The sequence below is a fragment of the Globicephala melas genome, chromosome 20 (assembly GCF_963455315.2).
Source record: "Globicephala melas chromosome 20, mGloMel1.2, whole genome shotgun sequence".
In the NCBI taxonomy this organism is placed as follows: domain Eukaryota; kingdom Metazoa; phylum Chordata; class Mammalia; order Artiodactyla; family Delphinidae; genus Globicephala; species Globicephala melas.
In genome coordinates, this window is record NC_083333.1 from 18,802,231 (window position 1) to 18,819,697 (window position 17,467).

Consider the following 17,467-nt stretch of genomic DNA (forward strand, 5'->3'; position numbering starts at 1 on the left):
GGATTTATAGTTGGAGAAAACTTGTGGTCAAAGAATTGTCTCCAACAGGGGATATCTGAAAACGAAGAACGTTATTACAATTCATGCCAATTTTACCAAATACAATGTATTTATTCTGAAGCAGAATATACTAGTAGACAAGTCAATAATTTTGCTTAATTAGAATGTTTAATATTTGCAAACAAATCAACGGACAAAGGATTAATCTCCAAAATATATAAACAGCTCATGCAACTCAATCTTAAAAAAAACAAACAACCCAATCAAAAAATGGGCAGAGGACCTAAATAGACATTTCTCCAAAGAAGACATACAGATGGACAAGAGGCTCAACATCACTAATTATTAGAAAAATGCAAATCAAAACTACAGTGAGGTATCACCTCACACCGGTCAGAATGGCCATCATCAAAAAAATCTACAATCAATGCTGGAGAGGGTGTGGAGAAAAGGGAACCCTCTTGCACTGTTGGTGGGAATGTGAATTGATACAGCCACTATGGAGAACAGTATGGAGGTTCCTTAAAAAACCTACTCCTGGGCATATACCTGGAGAAAACCATAATTCAAAAAGAGACACGTACTACAACGTTCATTGCAGCTCTATTTACTATAGCCAGGTCATGAAAGCAACCTAAATGCCCATCGACAGATCAATGGATAAAGAAGACATGGTACATATATATACGATGGAATATTACTCAGCCATAAAAAGGAACAAGACTGGGTCATTTGTAGAGACGTGGATGGACTTAGAGACTGTCATTCAGAGTGAAGTAAGTCAGAAAGAGAAAAATGTCGTATATTAATGCATATATGTGGAATCTAGAAAAATGGTACAGATGAACCGGTTTGCAAGGCAGAAATAGAGACATAGATGTAGGGAACAAACGTATGGACACCAAGGGGGGAAAGTGGTGGGGGGTGGTGGTGGTGGTGGGATGAACTGGGAGATTGGGATTGACATGTGTACACTGATGTGTATAAAATGGATGACTAATAACCTGCTGTATATAAAAAAAGTGTAACGTACAATATACCAAATGAAAATTCCGTATTGAAATTCTGTCTGAGCTCTTTTATGATTGATTATTCTGATAGTGGTTTAAGCAGCTGTTTCCTAAACTAGTCTAGTGATGGATTCTCACCACCTTGTCCTGTGATGCAGATGTAACATACTGCAGACAGCCTAACGGAGCAGTTCACTCAGTGGTAGATCACACGTTCCTAGAGTGAGTTACACTCTCTCACTGAGCGGCCGAGTCTTCTCAAGCGTGGAGGCGGGGAGGGTACGGCCCCTGCAGCCCGGACCACCACCGGCCCCCTGCCCCGAGGGCTCTCCTTCAGACTTTCCATCTGGCTGAAGTGCCCCAGGCCGGGGTCCGGGGGGTGGGGGTAGGGGGTGGTGTCATCTCCCTGTGTCTTCCGTCCCCTTTGGCGGGGCAGCTGCTGTGGCTCAGGGTCCTCCTACAGACGCCCACTCACCAGCCCCCGAGGCTCTCAGGGCTGCAGAGCCGTCTAGGACAGGAAATGGTCCCCACGTTAAGTTCTGTGGACCCAATCTATTCAGAAAGGCATCTCTCTCAAGTCTAAAAAAGGGAAATTTACTTGCCTTCTGCTACAGAAATAAGAAACTTAGATTTGTCCTTGAAGAGCCATTAACTTGCAACTTGAAGGTCCTATTATGCGAGGATAAGTATTGTTATGAGTACTTTCAGGACAGCAGTAAAAAATGCCAGGTGGGTTTTGTAAGATGCAGAACTCTACAACTCCTGCACCCTAGGAATGATAGCTGATACTTGTATGAAATTGGCAACTGTCTTCCAGGAAGCCCTAGGATTTACAAGATGCTCTGAGTGAGTGACATGAGTCACAAAACCACGTGTGGACGGCCGCACGGACCATCACAGACCAAGCACGAGACAGGACAGAGAGTGGATGAGAGAGGAGGGCCGACTCCCGGAGGTCAGGCTTTCAAGTCCCGACAGACGAGGGACAGGGAGCCCCCACACCTCAGTTCTAGTGCCTCGAACCCCAAGGGGGCTGGGAGACCTCGCCTTACCTCTCTGGACTGAGACCTGGAAGCCTGGGCGGGGCTGGGCTCTGGAAGGCCACAGGGTGATGCCCGCGGTAAGGGCAGGGTGTCCCATGTCCCCTGAGCAGCAGAGTCGCTGAGCAGGTTCTGCGAACTCAGGTTCTCCCAGCGCGCTCTCCCCTCCCCCAGCCCAGAGCTCTAGGGATGGGGGTTCTCCGAGCGTCTCACTACTGGGCGGGCGAGTGCTGGGCTTTGGCTGAAACGGTGAGTTTTATTAACGGTGAGTGGCAATGACTTTTAGGTTTGGCGATGGTGCATTTGCATACTGTCTTACAATTTTTGGCAGGATTTCAAAATTACTGGTTCATTAATTATTTGGTAGAAGAATAATTCGGTAGAGAGGATGATGCGGCGGCACGGATCACTCTTCAGTAGCATCCAGCCTGGGGGAGGAGAAAGGAATCTGGGTTACCACCGGTTTACAATGTCCCCACCAGCCCTGGAACATGGGCCCAGGATCGGGACCCTGACACGTACCGTCTGTCCTAAGGACCATGTCAACAAGGCCCACAGATCCCTAAGGAGTCTTAAGTGTGGCCGGGCTGAGGATGACAGGTCATGCCCTCCCCCAGTGGTGAATTTCACCAGTACCCACTGAGGCTTAAAGAAGCACGGCCACAACCGCAGAGTTCAAACGTTGGATTTCATTTTCAAAGGCCCGATGACATCGTTCAATCTGAACCTTTTATTTTCCTCAACTTTTTCCCCCACTCTGAGGTTCTGACATGTTCCCTTTGGATGGACAGTTTTGCCGCTTTCAGTTTCCCATTTTAAAATGTTCCAAATCCATTCTAATTCTAGTAAAGTGAATTACTAAAATCATATTCAAGCACATAACAAAATAACTACTAAGTGCAAAAAGCAATTTCAGAAAAATGTCTGCAGTTACCGCCAGTAGATTCCTCAAGTAAATGGACAGTTTAGGCTCAGAGTCATTTGTTTAAAAGGTGATTTGATAAGAAGCGGGTAAAAACACAGAGAGAAGAGCAGAGAAGCAGCAAAGAGGAGAGAAACCCCCAAATCTTTACGCCGTCTCACACTGAATCCAAAACAATCGGGACGACGAACACACGGGCTCCCAGTAAGGAGCGCAGAGAGGTGCGGCTGGAAGCGGCCTGGACCTCCGGGTGCCCGTGCCCTCGCTCTCTGGGCTCAGAAGAGGCCTCGGCCGAAGCCATAATTAAGTCGATCCCGGAGCCCGGGATCAAAGCCATATTTTCTTGTTCCCAGCCGAATAAACGTTTTTATACACTGCTGCTTCTCTAGACCCTACCAGAGAAAGGCTTGTCTGCCAAACCCTTTCGGGAACTCTGGGCGGGCCACCTGGCCTGCCCTAGCCTGTGGGGCACGGGACATTGCACCTGGGGGAGCCCTCCTGGGAATACGGGGCACAGTCAGCCCGCACCTCCGAATTTTCCACGAGGCTAAGAAACTCCATCCAGACCAAGAAGATGCCTGTCAGGCTGGGGACCCACGTCTCGGGGAAGAAAGATAGGCTAACAGTGACCAGAGACCCAAGCGCACCTCCGACCTCAGGAAGAAGCGGAAGAAAAAAACCCAGAAAGTTCTACGCCCCACAAGATGTTTTGATTCACTAAGTCTGCTACATGAATTCTAAAGTCGAAGTTTAAAAAAAAAACAAAAACGAAACAACTCAAAACCAAAATAAATAGCGACTTGGAGCTTTTTATAAGATTATTCTCAAATTCTGAAACAAAGGAAGGTGACTATGAGTGGGTCAGCAGGCATGTCCTCTGGGACAGCTGAGTGCATGAGACCATCCTTTTCTGGAAGTAATGAATGCTTCACCCAGACCCAGCTAAGCCACGACCTCTAATCGTGAGAGTCCAGCAAGCCGACCTCACCCTTGGAAACCTGTGGCCAAGTTAAGTTTTCACACTCTGACGCTCTAGGCCATGGTCCAGAACGTCTGGAGACATTCTTTTTCTGATAACGCCTAAGCCTCCAAGTGCAGAAAAACAAACGACTGGAAGAGAACACACCCCAAGCTGGCCCACTTGACAGAAAGGAAAGAAACAGCCCAACCTCCTCTCAACAGACGGGGCTGGGTTCTGGCGTTCCTGGCTCCCAGGACGGCACAATCTGTGAACTGCCAGAAAAATCAACAGGGCCTTTCTCCTCAGCACAGCCTGGTATTTCCGAGGAAACCCAAACGATCTCAGACGTGACCGGTAGGTCCAGTTCCACCAAAGCTGTGACACTGTAAGGTGAGCCGACCCCCTTTCAACATTTCAACAAAATACAGATATGAACACAGCTGTTTCCATTAAATGCTTGAATCTGGCCCCGCCCCGAGGATACGGACCGTCCTTGGACACTGGCCGTCATGAGGGTCTCTTAGCAAGTCCACGCCCGGAACGGCCAGTCACCAGAGAGAAACGCCACAGGCCAGCTTCCCCCAGCACAGCTGCTTCCCCACCAGCCCCGTCCCCGGCACGCCGTCCTCCACCTCCACGCACACCGGGTTCCTGCACACCCAGGAACCAAACTGACACTCAGTCACCAACAGCAAGAGGGTCAGAGGGTGAGGCGGCTCGGACTTCGGCAGCACGCTCGACGGGGCTCTGAACTCGCAGACCAGAGGCCGCCACACGCCCCCTGTAAGGACTGAGGCCTGTGGGCTGCACGGTCCCTGCCGCCGGAGCACAGAGGCAGCCGGGGATGCCCGGAAAAGCAGAGCGGCCCAGCAGCCTGAAGGTCCCTGACCTCAGTCTTAGGCTCTGGAAGTTAATAAGAGAGAGCTGCTTGAAAGACCGGAGGTGCTCCCGAGACGCAAGAGGTGCACCTGGAGGCGCCGCACGCCCGCGTCCTGGGGACTCACCTTCATGAGCGCCGCCACCACGACGCCCAGGAGGGCAAGCAGCAGAAGCCCGAGTTTCCCTCTGTTGAGCCGTTTCAGGAAGAACAGTTTGGCCCAGTCCACCTTCGACTGGCTATTGGGAGGATACCGGAGTTTGTTTGCGCCTTCTCGCTTCAGGCTTTTTAATAAACAGGGACGCTGATGCGAAAAAGTATCGAAACTGTGTTTTCCGTGATACGCTCCCATCCCACTGGACCCTGAAATAAAGGAACAGACGAGACGGGCTCCGCTGTGGGTGATGGCGCACCTTCCGTGCACACGGCGCCCCGGCTGCACCCCTCCACCGGCGCACGTGGCTCGTTCCAGGACGTCCTCCTAGCGCCCCCCGCACGGCGGGCCCCTGGCACAGGACGCTCTCCGAGAGCAGGGCAGGGACCGGCAGCTCCCGGGGTGCTGGCTGTCACTGATGCCAGGGACCAAGCTCACTCTCACCAGAGCCCCACCTCCTGAGAGGGAGAGGGGGCTGGGCAGGGCCCGAGCGGGACTCCAAGTGGTCCACTCCAAGAGCCGCATGTGCCTGTTCCCGCCGTGGCACGTGCCTGAGCCACTGCTCCCCCCCCAGGCTCCTGGAAAGTGCCCAAGGCCAGGACAGTGGGGTCAAGCGGCTGTGTGGCAACAGGCCTCTCGGACCTGTGCTCCGGGACCGTGCTCACGTCTCTGCTCGGTCACGTGAGCCGGGCGGACGAGCACGTGGCACAAGGCACCCGGCGCGCAGCTTACTGGGGCCGGGCCGCTGGGGCATCACCTAGGTGACAGCTGAAGCTGCAGGGAGACTCTGTGACGTGTGTCAAGAGACGTGCATTTTAAGGAAGAAAATCTAAACGACAAGCCAAAATGTGAACAGTGCTTATGCCTCAGAGGCTACTACATTTTCCCTTGTAACTTTCTACAGTGTTTTGTTTGGTTTTGCCCCTTTAGCCCCAAAAAGCAAAGGGACGTTCAAGCCCTTGGCTGCTGTCTGCTCCTGGCGCTGTGAGCCCGTCACGTGCTACCTCATTCGATAAAGGACAGAGGGCATTTATGAATTCAACTGAGACCTGATTTTTGGCCTAAGAAATGCCCTGAATCTGGGAGAAGATCCATAAACCAGTGAAGCAACGCAAGAAAGAACAGTCATTACAGACTGGGGATGGAGAGCAGGGGGCGGGACAGAGGTGGACCCCAGGCAGCGGCTTGCAGGGGCAGTGATCGGGAGGGGGCCTCACCCACGCCTCCGAAGGGCAGGGAGCTGAGCATGAAGTGCATGATGACGTCATTGCCCGTGACGCCCCCGCTGGACGTCCTGTCGATCATTTGCTTGATGAGCTGAGGACGAGAAGGAACAGAGGCTCCGGGTCAGTCGCCGCTGGCCTGGGACCCACATCCTCCTCGAGGCTGGGGGCACTGAGCGAGACCCGGACGACCTGAAGAGTTGGGCCCATGCACCCGGGCACACCCCAGTGCTGGACCCCCGGGACCACAGCCAGGGCCTTTCTTACCAGGGATGGTTCAGGCTATATTCCAGGTTTTAAAAATTGTTAATATTTCTCTATCTCTGCTTTAAAGGATGGCATGTGATTAACAGGTATCATTTCGTTTCTAGGAAATGTAAAAAAGATTCAAGATTTCAGAGGTAGCATCCTATTTTTGACGGAAATTGCTGGTTGGCCCGGGACGTGAATGGGCACGATGACACTGGACTGGTAAATGTCACCTCCCCTGGCTGCTGACCCACCAAGTCCTCTGTAGCAAAGGTCACTGCTGACCCTGGGACCGAGCCTGACCCGCCGCCCCGTGCCTGGGCCGCAGACCGCAGCTTCCGCTCTGTGGTCATTTCAACCGTCTGCCTGTGGTCATTTCACTGCCTGTGGTCATTTCAACCGTCAGACCGCTGTGTGCCACTACCCCTTCCCAGCTGAGCCCCGCACGTCCGGTCTTCCTGGACGGTCTGTAGAGATCGGTACCACGCCAGCACCGCCAGCATCACCAGCTCTAGAAGCTGCCCCGAGACTCCCTGCGTGGCCCCGGCAGAGGCTCTGCAGAAAACACCTGCCGTGGGAACTCCTCGACCTCACCTGGCTGCACCCTCCCTTCCGAGTTTTCCCCTTTCTTCAGAGGCTCCTGGCCCACTGGCCCACCTTGAGGCCACTGTCCCTTAGCAGCAGACGGTCACCTCAAGGTGCATACGGACAGGCCGCTTGGAGGGCGGCGGCAGGGCTGCTGGGCCTGGGGTGGCGTGTGGTCTGCCGGCCCGGCTGGGACGGCAACACCACTCCAACCACAAAGCCCCGTGGCTGGAGAAAGCCAAGTCCGAGGCTTCCCAAGCACCTCCCTCAGCAGCGCCAGAGACACTGCCCTGCGGGCCGCGGACGCCGCGTGGGTAAGAGCCGGGGCTCTACCACAGGACCCCCTACAGATCAACAGCAGAAGCGCTTCTGATGCAGGCGCTCAGACGTCTCCCAGTGACATGGCAGGTGTCTGTGAGTCACCAGGCTTGTGACGCTCGCCCCGAAGACTCAGCTCTGACCCCAGGGAGTAAGGGAAGGGTCACAGCCCTAACCCCAGGGCCTCATTACCCAGGACTGGGGGACTCTGGCACCAGACGAAATAATCAGCATTTGCTGTACAGCAGAGAAGGAGCATGGCTTCTGAGAGCGAGCTGCATGCTGGGAAGTTTACCTTAGTGTTATGAGAAAACACGTAGAAAGCCAGGGGCTTTTCGCGTTCATTTATGAACTGTATGGCTTCTTCTGCATTCTTCACAGGCACTATTGGAAGAATTGGTCCAAAAATTTCCTCTTGCATCACTTTGGTTTTAGGATCCACATCAGTGAGTATCGTTGGGGCTGAAAAATGAAAACGCTCAAGCAGGAGACAGAAATGCCAAACTCTCACCGCACGTCTGGCTCACTGGGTCACCCACCCATCCCTTCCCCACTCCCGCCCAGGTGTCGTCTACTGAGACAAGTCCCAAGTACGTGGGTGAAGCGTGCAAATATTACGTCTCCATGCGTGTGCATCAGGGATCCTTGTGCAAACCCAGGGGGAGATACAGGCTTGAGTAAAACCTGTGCGTGTTTAACCCTGTTCAGCACCACATGCCTGCGTCTTTCTGTGGATAGGCCTTCCTGGGAGCACAGAGGGCCCCTCGGTGGACCAAACCAGTACAGCTTCTTAATAGAAGTACGTTCCTGCCTGTGATCTCTTTGATCTTGATTACAACTGCGTCAGGTTCAGAAAACGTAATGAAATGGTGGGATTCCCTAAGCCTTATCTCAGCGTTCCGTCCACTCTGGGGAAAGACACAGACTGGAGGACGACATGGATCCTGAAGAGCTTTGTGGGGTGTCCAGTGTCCACACCAAGAAGTCCCCAAGCCGCAGTGCTCGGGGAGACCCTGCGGATGGGCTGGAGGGTCGACTACAGGAGAAGACACCTGACAGAACAAGCGTGCTCTTGCCTCCACCCACGGTTACGACCAGGTTGTCCTGGAGGCATGGCACGGGACGGCTCTCTCCAGCACGCCCGGGGGTACAGAAGCCGCTGCCTCAGATCTGCCGCCCGCGGCTTCCCTGGGCCAGAGAGGTGTCCATCCCCCTCTGCAGAGCCACGCGCTTAGGTGAGGTGACCCTGGACCAGGTTGGGGGAAGCTCCTAACTAGTCTGAGCTAATCACGGCCGACCTTCCCTCTCACCACTCATGGGCATAGAGGCAGGCAGTCAACATGCTGGGCCGGCAGGACCCAAAGACGAACCCCCATGGCTCTGGGGGTGTTACGGAGCCGCTGAACTAACAGGCCGAGAGCATACTTTTCTCCGTACTGTTTAAGTCCCTTAAGTTCTGTTTTTGAAAAGTTGGGGTTTTTGGTGATGATGAGAGGAAACAGGTAAACAGATTTGCGGAGCAGCTTTTTCGCCAACTTCAGGTGTGATCTTTTTTTAAAAAAAAATAAGTTTGTTTATTTATTTATTTTTGGCTGCGTTGGGTCTTTGTTGCTGCGCGCGGGCTTTCTCTAGTTGCGGCGCGTGGGGGCTACTCTTCCTTGCGGTGCGCGGGCTTCTCACTGCGGTGGCTTCTCTTGTTGGGAGCACGAGCTCTAGATGTGCGGGCTCTAGATGTGCGGGCTTCAGTAGTTGTGGCAGGTGGTCTCAGTAGCTGTGGCACGCGGGCTTCAGTAGTTGTGGCTTGCAGGCTCTAGAGCACAGGCTCAGTAGTTGTGGCGCATGGCCTTAGTTGCTCCGTGGCATGTGGGATCTTCCCGGAACAGGGCTCGAACCCGTGTCCCCTGCATTGGCAGGAGGATTCTTAACCACTGCGCCACCAGGGAAGTCCCCATGAGTGATTCTTCCCTCATCTTAGGTGTTATTTTAGATAAGTGTGTTTAAAATTCAAAAGTGATACATACTCGTGGCAAAAAAACAAAGAACACAACAAGAAAGTCAATAGCGAGGTCAAGCATGATGGGTGAAAACGTTCTTTCTGGAACAGGACTGCTGTCGGCTAGCTGTGCGATTGTGGTTGAGCTATTTCCTTCTCTGGGCTGTTTTCCCAGCCGTAAGCTGGAAATAACTACAGAGTCTGGTTCTGCTTCTCAAGGTTGCCAGGAAGAAAAAGTTAGATAAAATACGTGTGTAAATACAAACAACTAAATAGAGTTACTCAACGTATACATATATAAAGTCATCTTTAACTTGCTTGTAACAAAGCAGTATACCAGAAAGCAGTATTTAATAGCTTATTAATCACTCTACACCTAATAGTTTATTCAGTGTCGGGAAAGAGTGTCAATAAAAACTGTTGAGCGGCCCCTCCCTACAGGACGAGATGAGTCTCCGTTACCTATGTAGCGTGTGGCCTCATCGGTCTCCCCGCCAAAAGCTATCTTCTGTCCTTCAAGCAAACCTCGTATCCTCTTGAAATGACGAAGGTTGATGATCCTTTCATAGTCGGGGGATGCTTTTACGTTTTCTCCATAAAATTCCTGTTGAAAACAGCAGTATCTAGTTGTCACCAAAGACCCATATTTTAATTTCTTTAATAATTATAAAATTCACCATGGCCCCAAATCTGGTTTTGTATCCTCACAGAATCCAACCCCCCAGCCCCCAAATCCTTTAACAGCAGTAAGACTAAGCTCTTTGGCAGGTCAAGGACAGGAGTTAAAGCACACACACACGTCTCCCATTTTCCACGGTTTCGGGGGTTGGCATGGGTCCCTCCTGGGGGTGGACACAGAGCAAGTAGGGGGGGTCTCGCCCCGTGTCGGGGCCACACGCGCGCTTGCCTATCAGCTCTGGCTGCTGTCCTGCGAGGAGCTGGGTGGTGGTGGCAGAGGCCCTGTGACCTGCAAAGCCTAAAACACTGACCGCCTGTGTGTTTCCCCTTTTGCAGAAAGGGTTTGCTGAGCTTTGCGCTATTTCCTCGTGTCAGGTCTTCTCTGGACTGGAACTTCCACCAGTCACAGATAACCGTGAAACCACTCAAAAGATCAAAACACAGTCTTGGTAAGTCACCCAGAGTAAGAGAGCCTCAGAAGCTAAGCAGTCAGCCCCGCGGGAGCTCTCAATCTACTCTCCAGCGGCACTGAGCACGGTCCGCCCCCCGCGCCCGCCTCGAACCGGGAGGAAGGAAGCTCCCGGGCAGCGTGTTACAACGTGTGCTCTGGGGCCCCAGCGCCGGAGCCACAGGAGTGGCGTTCAGCGCTGGCCGCGCCTCAGCATCACCTGGAGACCCCAGCCCTGCTGGACCACCGTCTTCGGAGCGGGGGACTGGGGGCTTTTCTGAAACGGCTCCCAGTGACCCCCAGTGGAGAGCCACGGCGACGAGAGAACACACGCCTCCTGGAAACCCAGTTCCTCACCACACTCACCCGAGCACGTCCCCAGCAGCCCCAGTGTCTTCCCAGAGTCGGGCCAAGCTCCCCTTTCACGCTCTCCTTGTCCGGCCCCATCGCGGTCCCGCCGCTAACGTCCAACTTCCACGTCACCTTGCTGCTCACCTACGTCACTCCTGGGTGTTCCAGAGCCTTTCTTTCAGGGCTCGGTCAGTACCCGGCAACTGAACAACGGTGGTTCCAATAGTTTCTCCACCCAGGGGGCTCCCACCGCTGAGCTGTCACAGCTTCATCCCTTCCTTTCTTCCAGTCCCAGTCCTACGTTCCTTCTGGCTCAGCTCAGGACACCACCGTGTAGCCTTCCTTGGTCCCCTCGCTAGAGATGGCCATTTGAAACGCCCTCAAAGACTGATGGCCGCGTCAAGAGTGCACGTTCCTCGAAACTGCTGGCTTCTGTAAACCGCCGGCACAGCCGAGCACCGCTAACCTCGATCGCCGCACCGCGGCGAGGGCCTTGGCCACACCGCAGAGGCCTCGCGATGTTCTCCCCAGACCACACAATAGCTACTGGGCTTTTTTTTTTAAGGTCCGTTCTACACCTAACGAGTTGTGCCGTCCACAAATCAACTGGACAGTGTCAGCATGTGCAGCACCAACCTCACCCTGCTACCACGCTACGAGAGCACTTTGCATTAGCCAGGAAATTAGTTCAGTCACCTGCTCCTGGAATGTTCCCGGGAGGGGGTGGGGCGATGCCCCCTGCAAACATCTGATTTCACTCTGTATCCCAGTGAGACCAGTGGACCCAGAGGTGGGAAACACGAACCTTCACGGCCTCCTTCACCTTCCGCACGATCAGGTCCTGGAGGGACGGCTCGCAGAGCACGTAGTCGGGGGCGATGCAGGTCTGGCCGCAGTTCATGTACTTGCCCCAGGCGATGCGTCTGGGAAAAGCACGAGCAGGCAGAGTTCAGCCCCCACGCCCCTGCCACGCGCTTCGGCGCCGTCTGAATGTTTTTCAGCTAGCTGTCAAGGTTACTAGTACGTATATGTGTTTGGTAATCTTGATAAAAAAAAATGTTTCGAAAACTCATCTCTATATCAGTTGGCTGGAACTGAGGACGCATTTTCAGTTGGCGTAGGCTGTTCTACAAAGCAGGGAAAGCCTCCTGCCAGTTCATGAGAAACGTTACTTTATACGCAGGGAAGCCACTGCCTGCGGCAGGAAAAGAGAGAAACAGCCTCCTGACACCCTCCTTCTCCCACCCCGGCCGAGAGGACATCTGGGAGGACAGGGGTTCCACAGACAGCACGGCTCCTGCTGTGGCTTGGTCCTGCTGCAAGATGCCAGGTACAGGCAGGACCAGAAGCCCTCCCCGATCTGGGACGCTGGGCCCGGGCTCGGATGGAAACCCACGAACCGGGGTCCCCTGTTCCAGCAAGTAGACGTCTACTTACAGAGCCCACCCGGAGCCCGGCCGACGCCCCCCGCTCCCCTTGTCTGAAGGGAGGGAGAGCCACGCCATGCCAGCACAGTCAGCTGTGGGTTTGGGCGCTTCCTGTTAGCTGAACTGATTTAGCAGAGACAACCCGAAACCTTGCATCTTCTGGTTCTCAGATGCAAGACGCTATTATTCTCATCTCAGTTAAAAGATGAGAATTATTGGTTTTATCAATAAAGGAACTCAGTTAAGAGATCAGCATAATGCCCTTTCTTTGGAAATTTAAAGATCTTATTAGGCACACAGGATCCCTGGCATTACCTACTGGCATTACCTACTTCCTGGATCAGCTATCAGAACAGTAAAACTTCTTGCCAGGTCTATTATCTAGAGAACAGAAATAGCTTTTCCTCATCCTGAGGGCAACTGTGTGATGTCACAACCTCGTGTTCATCTCCTCTGGCTGTGGCGCCAAGGCGTGGTTTGTGAAAGAGTTCTGGTCCCTGTGAGGACATCAACGGCAGTGCCCAGCGAGGAGGTACAGGGCATGCCAGCCTGCCAGAGGAGTCCAGATAACCGGTCTCACCTGCAGGCAACGTCCAGGTCACAGTCTTTGTCAACGTAACACGGACTCTTCCCTCCCAGTTCAAGGGTCACCGGGGTCAGATGCTTGGCGGCGGCTTCCATGACAATTTTTCCAACAGTGGTGTTTCCCGTGTAGAGAATGTGGTCAAATCGCTGCTTCAGAAGCTCCGTGGTTTCCTCGACGCCACCATTAACAACCGCGTACAGGTCCTTAAAGACAAACACTCGCATCACCGAAGGAATCCTATCGTCTGACGTAAACACGTAACATTCAGTGAAACCAGGAAAAGGTGGAGACTGGCCCCGGGAAACCACAAGACGGGGGCTGGGAGAGGGGAGGGTTGTGGGAACATGGCCACTGTCGGTGACCACAGGACAGGCCCCAGGCGCGTCCACCCGGACGTCCTCTCTGCACGCGGCTCAGCGTGGGGCTCAGGGCACGGGGGGAACCGAGTAACTGCGCCCGAATGTGTGCAAAGGCCGGCAGGGGAGCGCTTCCAGGGGCAGGTCCGGGCTGCACCTGCGCCCCGTCATCCTCTGGCTCACGTGCCTGCTGGCGGCCACCCGACGCCTCTGAGCCTCAGCCTCCTCTTGTGATGGGGGGACGTCACAGCGCTTTGCACTGAACCCTCATGTGCACCGTGCAACCGTCTGCAGCTATCGCACGGGAGAGGATAGTCACGGTGTGAAGAGTGGCGGCGGGACACCGAGCACAAGCCGGCTGGTGGGCCCCGTGTTTCCCCTCCATCTCTACTCACAGCTCAGCGGCCCGACAGGCGTTTCAGGCTTTAGCTCGCCTCCGCCTGAATCCACAGAGCCTGTGTGGTCGGTCCCCAACAAGCCGAGGGAGGCAGGGCCGCAGTGACGACCCCCATCCGGGCAGAGTGAGACAGTGAAGCATCTGCCCTACCTCACTGCCTTCACCGCCCTTCTGCACTGGGTACCCCAGGCCCTGGGACAACACTGCTCCATGGCCGCCGTGGCAGGGATGAGCCAACACGGGGAGCACGGCTCCTCGAGAACCGGAGGTGGCTTGTAGACCGCTGTCAGAAAACGTGGCCGACTACAGGTGCGACGCTGCACAGCTGCGTCTCCCTGGCAGGCACCGAGGACCCCTCCACGCAGAGCTAACGGCCCCAGTTCACGTGGCGTCACAGTCTCCTCCACGTGGGGCACCAGACCTCTGCTTCAGAGAGCGTCTTTTCTCCACCGCTTCCGATACTCTTTTTTTTAAAGGTTTTTTTTTTTTTTTGATGTGGGCCATTTACAAAGTCTGTATTGAATTTGTTATAATACTGCTTCTGTTTTTTGTTTTGGTTTTTTGACCGCAAGGCACGCGGGATCCCAGCTCCCCGACCAGGGATCGGACCCGCACCCCCTGCATTGGAAGGCGAAGTCTCAACCACTGGACCGCCAGGGAAGTCCCAGCTTCCGATACTCTTCAATGCCAGCACTGTAACTCTGAGTGAGGGTCCACACTCTGGGTCAGGAGGCCTTTTTCTTTCTGTAGTTTTCGGGCCACAAACATGCCCGTTTAAATGTAGACGTGTGTTCACGTAACTGTACCTCGTGAAGAGCGCCCAGCACGGTACCAGCCCCTCAATAAATAACTCACTAGAAGGATACACCTAAAATCACGTCAGATCAAAGGTTAATGCGAAATGCCAGATGGCAGCGGAGGCTTTGTTAACAGCAGGGGTGCCGATAAGGCCACGGGCCTGACCAACTGTGTAACTACAGTAGCTGAACTAGGCCACAGTTTTTTTGGAACTTAACTTCTCTTGTTAAGCCAGCCGCGGGAGGCTGAGGGAAAATGAGTGTGGAGGCCTGACCACCAATGACGCAAGCCAGCATGAAGAGCAGAGTGTGTGCCAGACGGACAGACAGACATGCCAGAGAGGGGGCAAGGTCCTCTTACCTGGTCTAAGTACTGAGGGAGGAGCGTAGCCAAGGCCTTGGCTGTATTTTCACTTACTTCAGAAGGCTTGATAATCACAGCATTTCCTAAACAAAGCAAAAAGCAGGACGTTGTCTAGTACTCGAGCGATTCTAACATCCATGAGACGGAGCTCCTGTGGGGAGCACAGGCTAAGGGTTAATTCCTCTGGTTATTTCTGGCTCTGCGTTCTGTCTTCCTCACCACAGGCGTGAGCGCTCGCCCCTCTGCCTCTTTCCCAAAGGCTAACTCCTCAGTGCTCACCACGTAGGTCCTTGACGGGAGGCCCCAGCCAGGCTCCCCCAGGCCTCTGGCCTTCTCTCACTGTTCTCACTCCCACCCTTGGATTTTCCTTTTGCCCTGGGATTATCGCACAGACAAGCTTTGCCCACATAAAGCTGTTGGTCTGGATCCTGGTTAACTGAGAAATGAATCCCTTGGCATTTGCTGTAGACCCAAGCAAGCATGACTCCCAGAGCCCTTATTTGAATGAAGAAAGGGGTCAGACAGAATCAACTGGTTCATCCAAAGCCAGAGGTGGCAACTGAAACCACATGACGCTATGGACGTGTGACTCCAAACCTGGGCCCGTGGACTCGCGCGTGCCTCTACGCCCTCGCAGGTCCATTCTCCAGGGCCCCGAAAAGCAGTCACCCCACAGATCTCTGGAGCCCACTGAACAAGTAATAATAACGTTTATGAATTCTCAATACACTGCTGGTGCAAACCAAGGCGAGCCACCACAGCAAATGCATTTAACTAACCACTATCCTTAACGTACAACCAGTACATTAAGGACGTAAGGACGGAAGCTGACGCCAGACCTGCAGCGATGGCTCCTATCAGAGGCTGGATGGTGAGGACAAAGGGGTAGTTCCAAGCTCCGATGATCAGCACGACTCCCAGGGGCTCTGGCTGGACGTAGGCCTCGTCCAGCATGGTGACCAGGTTCTTCTGAGCTGGTTTAGCAGCGGCCCATTCAGGAAGCTTCTCCAGCACAAGCTCAATTTCCCCAAGCACGGTGATGACTTCTTGACTGTATGCGTTGAATTCGCTCTGTTACAAGAAGGTCACAGTTAACCTTTGTGGGTATGACACACTTGGCCCTGAATGTCAGAAGCATCGGGCCAGGGAATTCCCTGACGGTCCAGTAGTTAGGCTTCTGTGCTTCCACTGCAGGGGACACAGGTTTGATCCCTGGTCGGGGAACTAAGCCTTACGGCAATGCAAAAAAAAAAAAAAAAAAAAAAAGGCATCAGGACAGGCAAACCTGTCAGACTAGCTGGTTCGACATGCAGATTCCTGTGTGTCCTCCAAGCCCACAGTAAGGACTTGCTAATTCCCTTCTTAATATATTCAATCCCTTTAAATCTTTCTTTACTGATCCAAGCCATTTAAAGTCAGGCTTAAACGTTAACTCTTTCACGAAAACTTCCCTAATTAATAATGGTGTGCCTTGATCACACTTTATAAACCATAGTCATTATGCTTTCCTCTATATCTTAACATTTCAGCCTTAATACACTGGCTTAAAACTATAGCCCCACTTTCTCTGTGCCTGTTCGGTTTCCCAACCAAACTTAAAGCCCTCGAGGGCAAGGAGTTTATTGTACTTCTTTAGTCATCCTATATATACACCCTCGGAAATGCTTGTAGAGTGAATGAGTCAGACTTTTTTGGGTATCTTCCTTAAATCCACCTTTACTATTTGACATCACAGTTCCTCTCCACCAAAAGTGCTATACAGGAAGTTTTAGAGTTCCTGTTGTTACTACTGATGTTACTACCCCTCAAAATAATCTTCCAGGGGGAGGGGCCGAAGGAGCCTAGCAAAGCCAGAGCAAGGCCTTGTTACCCCTGAAATGAAGAGAAAAATTAGAAACAAAGTGGTAACAACAGTGTTATAAAACATAGGGGACCATTTTTAAACCCGAAACACTCCCCCAAGACCTTGCTACTCAAAGCGTGGTTCCATTGGTACATCACCTGGGAGCTTCTTAGAAAAACTCGGGCTCTCAGACCCCCTCCCCCCAGACCCAGTGAAGCATCGTCTGCATCGTAACAAGGTCTCCGGGTGACTCGCGGGTGCACAGATGTGGCACCTAACATCATCGAGGGAAATCCGAGCGCAACGACGACAAGCAAAACCCTGTGTCTGCATAAGAAACCGCAAAGTTAAAAGACAAGAACCCGACTCGGAGGAAGAGGCCTGCAATACACGAAGCGGACGAATGACCCATATCCAGGGGAAGGGGAAGGGAAAGGGCCACAGCTGCCCGCGGAAAAGGGGCAGGCCGTGGAGCGCAGGTCCCGGGGGCGCACCTTGCTCAGGTCGGCGGCGATGGCCGCCAGGATGTCCCTCTCGCGCTCCTGCACCATCGCGCGCAGGGCCTCGAGCTGCCGCCGCCGGAACGTCAGGGGGCGCGAGCGGCCGGACCCGAACGCCGCGCGAACCCGCTGCACCTCGCGCTCCATGGCCAGTCCTGCGGGGACAGGGGAGATCGGGCGCCGTGCGGGGTGAGCGGGCCGGACGCGGGGCCGCCGGGCGGTGCCTCTCCATCCCCGCCCCCCGTCCCCGGGCCCAGCGACCCCGGCCGCACCTCCGTACCGCCGGCGCGCTAGCTCCGCCGCAGCTAACTGCTCGCCGCAGCTAACTGCTCCGCCACCGCCCTGCGAGCCCGGGTCGACCCCGAGCCGCGCGCCGATTGGCCGGCGT

At 53.8% G+C, this 17,467-nt stretch overlaps 1 protein-coding gene across 1 annotated transcript; it reads right to left on the reverse strand.

The window, feature by feature from the left end:
- Positions 1 to 146: 146 nt before the first annotated feature.
- On the reverse strand, positions 147 to 17,439 carry ALDH3A2 (aldehyde dehydrogenase 3 family member A2). The gene is made up of 11 exons (XM_030861297.2): positions 17,352 to 17,439; positions 17,074 to 17,234; positions 15,576 to 15,807; positions 14,734 to 14,819; positions 12,817 to 13,025; positions 11,615 to 11,732; positions 9,795 to 9,936; positions 7,635 to 7,801; positions 6,182 to 6,281; positions 4,938 to 5,173; positions 147 to 2,478 (listed from the first exon to the last, which is right to left on the reverse strand). The coding sequence occupies exons 2-11, from the start codon at positions 17,224 to 17,226 to the stop codon at positions 2,464 to 2,466; spliced, it is 1,458 nt and encodes a 485-aa protein (XP_030717157.2). The 5' UTR covers positions 17,227 to 17,234; positions 17,352 to 17,439; the 3' UTR covers positions 147 to 2,463.
- Between the last annotated feature and the right edge of the window lie 28 nt (positions 17,440 to 17,467).

Coding starts and splice junctions, on each gene's coding strand:
- ALDH3A2 (XM_030861297.2), bottom strand. CDS start 17,226: ATGGAGCGCGAGGTGCAGCGGGTTCGCGCGGCGTTCGGGTCCGGCCGC. Junction 15,808..17,073: donor TCGCCGCCGACCTGAGCAAG/GTGCGCCCCCGG, acceptor TTCTTGTAACAG/AGCGAATTCAACGCATACAG. Junction 13,026..14,733: donor TCCCTCAGTACTTAGACCAG/GTAAGAGGACCT, acceptor TTTGTCTTTAAG/GACCTGTACGCGGTTGTTAA.